The sequence below is a fragment of the Plectropomus leopardus genome, chromosome 22 (assembly GCF_008729295.1).
Source record: "Plectropomus leopardus isolate mb chromosome 22, YSFRI_Pleo_2.0, whole genome shotgun sequence".
In the NCBI taxonomy this organism is placed as follows: Eukaryota; Metazoa; Chordata; class Actinopteri; order Perciformes; family Serranidae; genus Plectropomus; species Plectropomus leopardus.
In genome coordinates this window covers 221,424-231,627 of record NC_056484.1, presented here as the reverse complement: position 1 = coordinate 231,627, position 10,204 = coordinate 221,424, and the positions used below count along the sequence as shown (strand labels likewise).

General features: G+C 46.7%; 1 protein-coding gene across 1 annotated transcript in view; it reads left to right on the top strand.

Moving 5' to 3' along the window:
- The first annotated feature begins 5,954 nt into the window (after nucleotides 1–5,954).
- The window catches only part of LOC121961508 (potassium voltage-gated channel subfamily D member 2-like), a 54,114-nt gene continuing 49,864 nt past the window's right edge, over nucleotides 5,955–10,204 (top strand). Inside the window, exon 1 of the mRNA XM_042511518.1 lies at nucleotides 5,955–7,066. Coding sequence (XP_042367452.1) covers nucleotides 5,955–7,066 — 1,112 coding nt within the window. The remainder of the gene's footprint in view (nucleotides 7,067–10,204) is intronic.

Here is a 10,204-nt window from a genome sequence, read left to right as displayed (position 1 = left end):
GAGACGTTTGTAACGTGCTCACCGTGTGAACCTTCCTGTTGGTTCAGATCAGTAAACATGAGCTCAGCTGAACGTGAAAACACTTCCTGCTGCTCGAGTCGATCTGAACATTGATTCCAGTGAAAGCTTCAGGCTGCAGAGCAGAGACAGCGTTCACACGCTTTACTTCACTCTCAGCTCATCCAACCCGTCCGTCCGTCTGTCTGTCTGTCAGTAAAACATGAAGAACAAAAAACATCTTTAAAGGACAGAACCTGTTGGACTGAACAATCACGGATTCCTCTGATATTTGCACACATCCAAAAACCTGCTGATATCCAAGGCTGCATCCAAAATCACTCACTCCTCCCTCACTATCCAGGGAGATCTGTGAAGAGGACGTTACTGAGCTCATCTGTACCATGACAAACACATTCAGACGTTACTGAGCTCATCTGTACCATGACAAACACATTCAGACGTTACTGAGCTCATCTGTACCATGACAAACAATGTGTGAATGCAGAGTGTGTGTGAATGCAGAGTGTGTGTGAATGCAAAGTGTGTGAATGCAGAGTGTGTGTGATGCACAGTGTGTGAATGCAGAGTGTGTGTGATGCACAGTGTGTGTGATGCACAGTATGTTGTGGTCTGATACTTGGCTGTGTTTTTTGTTCTGCGGGTGTCTGACTTTTCTCTCCCTGTCTTACAGAGTGAGCACCAAGGGGCGGGGCGATCTCCTGGAGCACAGGGCGCCCGGCACACCTGCAGCTTGTTCTGCCCAAATTAGCTGGCTTTATAAGCCACGCTCCCTTTGTCTCCTGTGCCGGATGGTTCCCCTGTGTTTCAGCGTCTTGCTCGTGCTTCTTGTGATCTCCTGCCTCTTGCCTCGTGTTACGCTCCTGCCTTTTTGTTAGCGTTTGTAAGTTTTGGGTGCCTCGTCACCGTTTTCTTTGTTATTTCTAGATCAGCTGTTTGTCCCATTTCGATGGTGATTTTTAGTTTACCTTTTTGTTGTTACTTTTCCCTGTGATTTTCTGTTGATACTTTTCTCGTTTTTTGCGTGTACCGCTTCCTGTTTTGTAATAAAGACTGTTTTTGTTGAAACTCTGCATTTGTGACTGGCACGTAACACAGTGTGTGTGAATGCAGAGTGTGTGTGAATGCAGAGTGTGTGCAGGTCTGCAGGCAGGACAAACATCACGGAGAGATTAATGCACTTTAATTACTTCTATCTGTGTAAAGTGACACCAAAACCCCTCTGGTACCTGAGCGCGTGTGTGTGTGTGTGTGTGTGTGTGTGTGTGTGTGTGTGTGTGTGTGTGTGTGTGTGTGTGTGTGTGTGTGTGTGTGTGTGTGTGCGCGAGTTCTAATTGATATCTGAGACTAATGAGCAGTAATTGCACCTGTAGGGAGAAATCTCCATTAAATCGTGTTGTGATGTTGAGATGTTTACTGTGACGAGCGACTCGGCTGCAGAGCACAAAGTCAAACTGTGTTCATCAACTTTTATCAAGTTTACAACTCAAACTGATTAATTTAAAATGTATTATTTTTTGGTATGTTGAGTGTGGCTGCAGCAGAATAAATCTTTGCATGTATTTTTATTATTATTTTTATAATTTTTTTGGTATGTTGTGTGTGGCTGCAGCAGGTCAGCGGAGCAGATTCTCTGGACGCCCGGCGGCGTGGAGCTGGATGGTGATGTTGCTGTTCAGACTGTGAGACAGTGAGAGGTGAATCGATCGTCCTCGTTCACTGTTCAATCTGATTGACCCTCGACCTGTGGAAGACACAGACTCCCTCATGTCCAGCCAATTAGAGAGCAGGGGGAGCGACTGAGCTGCCAATCACACGTATTGATCAGTTTGTACCTGCAGGAGCAGCCGACCAGAGCGAGCAGCTGCTGTCAGCCTGTTAGCCACGTTAGCTGCTAACATCAACCTCAACACGTTAAAAAAAAAAAAACATGTTAGACACAAAGAGACAAAACGTGAATGTGAATTAACCCTTTGAAACCTGGAGCGACATCACTTTTCCTGTGCTGACTTCAGATGCCTTTCACTAGTATTCAAACCTGTGAACCATCAGCACAAGTTTGATTTCTTAACTATCTTATTTATATTTTTAAAAATACATATAGTTATTATTGAGAATTATTTAACAAATTACTTGAATTTCCAAGCACTTTTTTTTAACTTTCACATTTTGTTGTTTTCTTTTTTTTTTGCAAATTGTTTGTCAGTGTGACCTTGTGTCCATCTTTTTCTTGTGAACATTGTATGTCAGGAATGTCTTGGAATGTCAGGAACTTTGTCAAATATAGCACAAATTTGAAAAAAATTTAGGGAAGAAAGACACCAGTTTCCTCACATGCCAGAGGTTTAAATATTTGTGAAAAGGATCTGAACGCAGCACAGGAAAACTCATGTTGATCTGGAACTGAAAGAGAAACTTTTCTGGTGTGCTGAGGCAGTAATTCTATTTATTTTTCTGATTTCTGAGTGATTTTCTGGATGTTTGTTCAGAGATAACAAAAAGTCACACTGATAGAAGTCAACATGCCAGGAAGACTTTAAAGTCTGTGAGTCTCTGCAGCAGCTCCACCTGCTGACAAACTACAATCAACAACTTCCTGTTGTTACCTGCGTGCACCTGTCCCTCTCACCTCACCTGTCTGTCTGTCCTCTGCTGGGTCTGCCCTGATGGACGGATAGAGACAGCAGAGACAGAAATGATGAGTTCAGCCTGAGATTCCTCTGAAGACTCGAGTTAGCTCTGCAGAGAACCATCAATCAAACGTATTGATCGACAGCACGTTGCACACACACACACACACACACACACACACACACACACACACACAGGGAGTTCCTGTGTAAAGTAAACACACACACACACACACACATACACACACACACACACACACATTGATTGATCCGAGCTGCTCCTGGTTCTGTTTTTATGAGTGATTTAGTAGCAGAGTGAGACCTCCTGTCCATTTCTGCTCCTCTCCGACTGCTGATGGACGACATGAACTCACAGACCATAAACACATCAGTGTGTGTGTGTGTGTGTGTGTGTGTGTGCGTGAGACATGATGCTCTACAAACAGCTCTAAACTGCTTTTGGTTGGTTGTAGCTGCAGGGTGGTTACCGTGGCGACTGCATCCAGAACAGCAAGAGGAAAAGTCACCAGACTTCTGACTTCCTGTCTGAGTATTATTAGTATTATTATAAGTTTTATTAGTACAAAATGATGTAGTCCCGAGTGTCCGAGGCTTCAGCCCTGACTGGTGTATAAACACGCGCAAAAATGTTTGATTATTTGTTTAATTATTTATTAACTTTCTTCTTCTTTTATTTGGGTTATTTGGTGGGGTTAGGTTTATTTTAGCCTCCCCACAGCAACAGATATTTTTCTTTGAGCCTTTCTGAGTGACTCAATGCATGTTTACTCCACACGATGTGTTTAAGGTCCACTGGAAACTTGAAAATCCACAATAAATTCTGTTTTTACCATTTCTGGCTGTGATACATGGTGTCATTTTTGTGATTTTTATTTTGATGGGCCCATGGGTTTGGAAGTGTTTTCATGTTTTCATTAAAAGTCACCAAAAAGAAAAAGAAATCGACAAAAAAGTTTGTCAAAAAATAAAATGAAAATAAATGACATCACCAAAAATGTTTACACAAAATAAATTAGCAAAAAGGTTTTTTTTTAAATGATAATAGAAAGTTTTGAAGAAAAAAAATTTCACACAAAAAAACAAACAAAAAAAAAAACCTGCAGCAGGTAGAGAGGAGCAGAGAGGAGCAGCAGAGAGGAGCAGAGAGCAGCAGAGAGGAGCAGCAGAGAGGAGCAGCAGAGAGGAGCAGAGAGCAGCAGAGAGGAGCAGCAGAGAGGAGCAGAGAGCAGCAGAGAGGAGCAGCAGAGAGGAGCAGAGAGGAGCAGCAGAGAGGAGCAGAGAGGAGCAGCAGAGAGGAGCAGAGAGCAGCAGAGAGGAGCAGCAGAGAGGAGCAGAGAGGAGCAGCAGAGAGGAGCAGCAGAGAGGAGCAGCAGAGAGGAGCAGAGAGGAGCAGCAGAGAGGAGCAGGGAGCAGCAGAGAGGAGCAGCAGAGAGGAGCAGAGAGGAGCAGAGAGGAGCTCTCTGAGCTCTGACTCCTGGCAGACTCTGGATCAGATCCATTAGACTGATTAGAGTCGTGGTGATTAAAGCTGAGAGTTAGAGACCAGCTGAGAGTGTGACGGACACACATCATCACCATCATCATCATTATCATCATCATCATCGTCACCATCATCATCACCATCACCATCATCACCAAGGTTTATGTTACTTCATTCTTCTCTTGTAATATTTCAGATGTATTTTTGCTGTATTATATTATTATTTCGGCTCTTTATTCCAGGCTTTTGTTGTTTCTGTTACATTTCATGCACAAGTTCAGACACAAGCTTTCTGTGTTTCGTAAAGTTCAACTCAACAAAATTTAAACTTTAGAGTGTTTGTATAAAACTACATGACGGTGATGATGATGAGGAGGAGGAAGAGTTTTATAAAAGAAAACAACAGCAGGAATATTAAAATCATAAAATAAATTAAAAGCTGTAAAACTGAATAATTAAATGAGAGGAGCAGCAGCAGAGCATGAATTCCTTATGAAATATCAAACTGTGAGAACAAAAACATGAGGAAGATGTTTAAAGTTTAAATCGTCTTCGTGTTGTGAGAAAACCTGCAGCTCTTTAGATTTGTGTTCATCAGAGGTGTCATGTGATTATAATACGCTGCAGCACCTCAGAGTCTGCACATCTGTTCACTTTTTAAAGGAATCAATCCGTGAAGGATGTTTGGAGAAATCTCTGTTTTTAATGAAACTTGATGCATGTTTGGTGCTGCAGCTGCAGGTCAGACTCTCCTCTCTCTGTGAGCAGCTGATGAGGAGAAGAAAGAGGAGGAAGAGGAGGTGACAGATGTGACCGATCTGATCTGAGACCTGCTGACTGACCAAAAACACCAAAACCTGCACGGACACCTGGTGCGTGCTCCCTGCGGGCTGCCTTAAAAACACTCCACCTGCCGGGAGCGCAGGTGGAGTGTGTGTGTGTGTGTGTGTGTGTGTGTGTGTGTGCGCGCGCGCACACACACACACACACACACACACCATTGTGAGGCTTTCTGTTCGCGAGACTCTCGGTGCGTAAAACAGAGAGAGGCGGAGAGTCCGCGGGGCTGCTCCTCCGACACGCCCCCAGCCGGAGAGAGAGGAGAGAAAGAGGAGAGGGGAGGAGTCGTGCGTGCTTCCGCTCCTCTCTCAGCAGCACCTGTGTGTGTGACCGAAACGAGTCGCCGCGTCGTTTCCCGCCGAACAGCTTCAGTCTCTCCGGTCGGCTCGGCTCGGTTCTCCTCTCCGCAGCGGCTCTCCTCTCCGTCTCTGCGGGAAAACGGTGCTCTGTCAGCGGGCAGCTCGGTGAGATCAGCCGGGGAGAGTCCTGCGGGCAGCACGGAGGGCAGCATGCCCGCGGCGGATCAGTTCCCGCTCCGTGTCCGGGTCTGGAGCTCCTGGTCCTCCTGATGTCTGCTGGACTTGTTGCTGCTGCAGGAAACGCGGTGAGGAGCGGAAGGAGAATAAAAGCAGTGAAGCGGGGAGATAAGACACCGAGAAACCGGATTGAAACGGATTTTGGGAGCAGATTGAATCTTCGGAGTTTATTTTCTTCGGCGTGGAGTTAAGTTTGGATTCTGCTTCCTGTTTCAGGCTCTGAGGGACCGATGAGGACAAACTGACCACATGTGGATTGTTTTTTAATCGGAATCTTCTGGTTTGGTTTTACGCATCGATCCGGTGCGTAAAAACTCTGCTGCTCGGTTCCATCTGTTGCCCGATGCGCGCTCGCCGCTCCGCAGCTCCGTGAATCCCCCTGCATCCTCCTGAAGCCTCCGAAGCTCCGCACCGACCTCCAGGACCAGCATGGCGGCCGGAGTGGCGGCGTGGCTGCCGTTCGCGCGCGCGGCGGCCATCGGCTGGATGCCGGTGGCCAGCACGCCGATGCCGGTGCCGCCGAAGCAGAAGCAGCGCGCGCAGGCCGGCCTCCTCGTGCTCAACGTGAGCGGCACCAAGTTCCAGACGTGGCGGGACACGCTGGAGCGGTACCCGGACACCTTGCTGGGCAGCACCGAGCGCGACTTCTTCTTCCATGAGGAGACCAACGAGTACTTCTTCGACCGCGACCCGGACATCTTCCGCCACATCCTCAACTTCTACCGAACCGGGAAGCTGCACTACCCGCGGCACGAGTGCATCTCCGCGTACGACGAGGAGCTGGCGTTCTTCGGCATCATCCCGGAGATCATCGGGGACTGCTGCTACGAGGACTACAAGGACCGGCGGCGCGAGAACCAGGAGCGCATCCAGGACGACGAGGAAGCGGACCAAACCAACGACGTGGTGGCGGCGGATCTGAGCTTCCGGGAGAGCATGTGGCGCGCCTTCGAGAACCCGCACACCTCCACCATGGCGCTGGTCTTCTACTACGTCACCGGCTTCTTCATTGCGGTGTCGGTGCTCGCCAACGTGGGGGAGACGGTGCCGTGCGGCACCGCGCCGAACCGCGTCAAGGAGATGTCGTGCGGCGAGCGTTACGCGCTGGCCTTCTTCTGCCTGGACACCGCGTGCGTCATGATCTTCACGGTGGAGTACCTGCTGCGCCTGCTCGCCGCGCCGAGCCGCTTCAAGTTCGTCAAGAGCGTCATGAGCGTCATCGACGTGGTGGCCATCATGCCATACTACATCGGCCTCGTCATGACCGACAACGAGGACGTGAGCGGCGCCTTCGTCACGCTCCGGGTCTTCAGGGTCTTCCGGATCTTCAAGTTCTCGCGGCACTCTGCGGGACTTCGCATCCTGGGCTACACGCTGAAGAGCTGCGCATCGGAGCTCGGCTTCCTGCTCTTCTCGCTCACCATGGCCATCATCATCTTCGCCACCGTCATGTTCTACGCTGAGAAGGGCTCCAGCGCCAGCAAGTTCACCAGCATCCCCGCCGCCTTCTGGTACACCATTGTCACCATGACAACGCTGGGGTAGGTGAAGCTGCGGGAGTGGGGCTTGGAGAACAGGTGTATCTGTGGGCGTGTCTTATAGAGGGGCGTGTGCGGAAGAGTTTTTGGTTGGTTGGATGTTGTTTCCAAAAGTCTCTTTGGATTTTCTCTGGTTTTAGTTTCAGCAGCTGGTTTTTCAGGAGTTTGTCTTTGTGCAGAAAGTTGTTGCAGATGTTTCTGCCAGATGTGAACAGCTGGAGTGCGTGTGTGTGTGTGTGTGTGCGTGTGTGTGTGTGTGTGTGTGTGTGTGTGTGTGTGTTTATGATGTTTCTGACAGCTGAAGTTACGGTTGCTTCTTGATGTAAAAACAATCATCTGAGTCTAAACTGACTCGGGGTCGTGTTCACAAAGATTCCTCCAGGTGACAAAACTCAAAGAAGAGTCTCAGAATGATCACGTTTTCTTAGAATTTCCGCTTAAAGTTGAGAGACACATTAATGGTTTTTGCAAACGTTGAACTTTTATGTGGATTGGCCTTTCGTTCAAATAACGACTGCGTGTTTGAGGCCTGATAACAAAAACTTTTTTAAACCGGGTTTCAGAGTGTAATCTTTAAAAAAACCCGCCTGCATAATCGCAGTTTATGGACTTTTTGTGTTTTAGAAAAGACAAAAAACATCTTCCACTGACCATGTAAGACTCTTTATAGAAATGTAGTGGAGACAGAAGTAACAAGTTTCCAAAAAAATATATAGGCAAGTAAGATGCAGAGAGTCAAAAACGGAACTGAAGTAAATGTACGTGTTTTGCGTTTTGGGACCTGAAAACACAAACTTTTGAAAACCGGCTTCCAGAGTGTAATCTTTAAAAGACGCTAATGCACTGGAAGACGCCACCCCTTATGTCGCCTTGGAAATTGGCGATGATCCTGTGAGAACGGTGACGTCACTTTACACATCAAGTTTCAGACATGGCGAGCAGGAGGACAACAATAATAACAATGGCGGTCTGCGCAGCTGTTTGTGCTGCTGACTCTGCTGAGGTTATTAACGCTGTTGCTTCTCGTGTTGCTCACGAGTATCGTGCTCACAGTGTTTTCATATGAATAGGGATTTTCTTAAAAAAGACAAAGGAAAGACTTTTCAGTTTTAGTCGGGCCGTTCTCGTCTAAACGTGGCCTGAGAGTTGCTCCTGGTAACAAAATTAAAAGAAAATTCTTTCCCCTTAAAGTTAAGACTAGATCCTATTCAAGATAAAAGTTAGTCACAAAACGTTTTAAGGTCGTGACTCACCAAACAAACACATCAGAGGACCAGCAGGGATGAAAGCCCCCTGGTCTGGGCAGAAAGGTTGCGCTCCTCGCTCTTTACTTTTCTGAAGTGACGTTTTCTGACAGAACCTGACAGTCAGAGGGAGTTCAGTCACCGGCGGGCTCTGACGAGGATTTGACATGCTGTATTGGCAGAAAAAAACCTGATGGCGAGCGTTGTCTCGGTGTGTCACAGTCCTCAACCATTAAGAGAGCTCCTAAAGAAAAAAACTGTCAGGAGAAGGAGTGAGAGTTTCTTATTTAGAGGAGAAAACGGTGGAAAGACAAGAGGAGGGAGAAACGCTGAATGGCACAAGGCGGGTTTCCTCAAATTGCGCATCAGTGCATCAGTTTGATCACACAAACAGCTCCTCACAGTCTCATTTTGTGACTCGGTTCATTCGTGTCCTCTGGGTGTTCTCACCTTCAGGCTCACTGAAGAGCCTGTCTGTGACAACCAATCACACTTGTTAAAACTATGCATCACACCTAACAACAGAGTCCACCAAACCTCCTCACCGAGGTCAAAGTCTCCGTCTCCTCGGTGTCACTGAGAATCGTCTTGAATGTCTCCTGAGCGAGGACTCCTCACTAAAAGTTTTCAGTCTGAGTTTGGAGCTCTGAGAGGATTCTCAGGGTGTTTGTGAATACGACCCCGTAGTTTTGTCAGGTCATCTCTCCAAATGCTAGAGGATGTATAAAGTTTTCAGTTTCTAAATCTGCTTTTGGATTTTGTTTGATTTTAGATTTCAGCTTATTTTTTCCAAAGGAGATTTGGTGCTGGGCTGTTTCAGATGTTCCTGCCAGATGTGAACAGCAGGCGAGAGAGTGTGTGTGTTTTCTGTGTTTGTAGAAACTCTAGTTTTAGTCCCAAACCTCCAGTGTGTCCATGTGTGTATTTGTGATGTTTCAGACAGCTGAAGGATGTTGTGTCTTTGTGTATTCGATCAGCTGATGTGTCTAAAGTACCGGTAGTCTTTAGTTTGTCTCTCAGACTGCTTGAGGACTTTAAAAGTCACATTTGGTGGTCAGATCATTGGAATATGAAGCCGATTTGACCTGCTGATTGTTGATCGGTTTTATTTGAATGTTTTGGTCTCTTTTCTTCCGTTGTGTTTTTCTGGATGTGTCTCTGTCCGTGGTGCTGAAATCAGACCGGAGTTGAAATCTGAATCTTTTCTGCTGCTGCTGAACTTGTTGATTTAGTCACTGTAACTTCACACTTTATAGCTTCAAGCTCGCACGTCTGTTTTTATTTGTGTTTCTGTCTCTTTTTTTTCATCTGTTTTGTGTGCCTCTGTCCGTGGTGCTGAAATGGAGCTACGTTGAAGTTTTCTCTGCTGCTGCTGCTGAACGTTTTGTTTTATCCACCTGTAACTTTACAGATTATACTGTTAAAGCTCAGATATCTAGTTTTCCTTCATTTGTTTCTATTTTCTCTCAACTGTGTTTCCTCGGTGTTTCGATGTGTCTCTGTCCGTGGTGCTGACACAGAGCTACAGTCGATCTTTTCTCTGCTGCTGCTGAACGTGTTCTTTTATTCATCTGTATCTTCACTGAGTACGGCTTAAAGCTCAGATATCTGTTTTTATTCGCATGTTTCCGTCTCTTTTCTTTTAGCTGTTTCTCTGGATGTGTCTGTCTGTGATGCTGAAACAGAGCTACAGTTGATTTTTTTCTGCTGCTGCTGCTGAACTTGTGGTTTGACACACTAACCTGCTCAGTAACAGCTCCACAATCACACTGTCATGTTTCCCTGCTGTACTGATAGGTATCAGAGCCACTCGGGTTCCCAAATACTGGCTCGCAGTTCAAAAGTGGGTCACGGTTCCATTCTGAATGGACCACAAGTAGGACTGGGCGAAAAAACG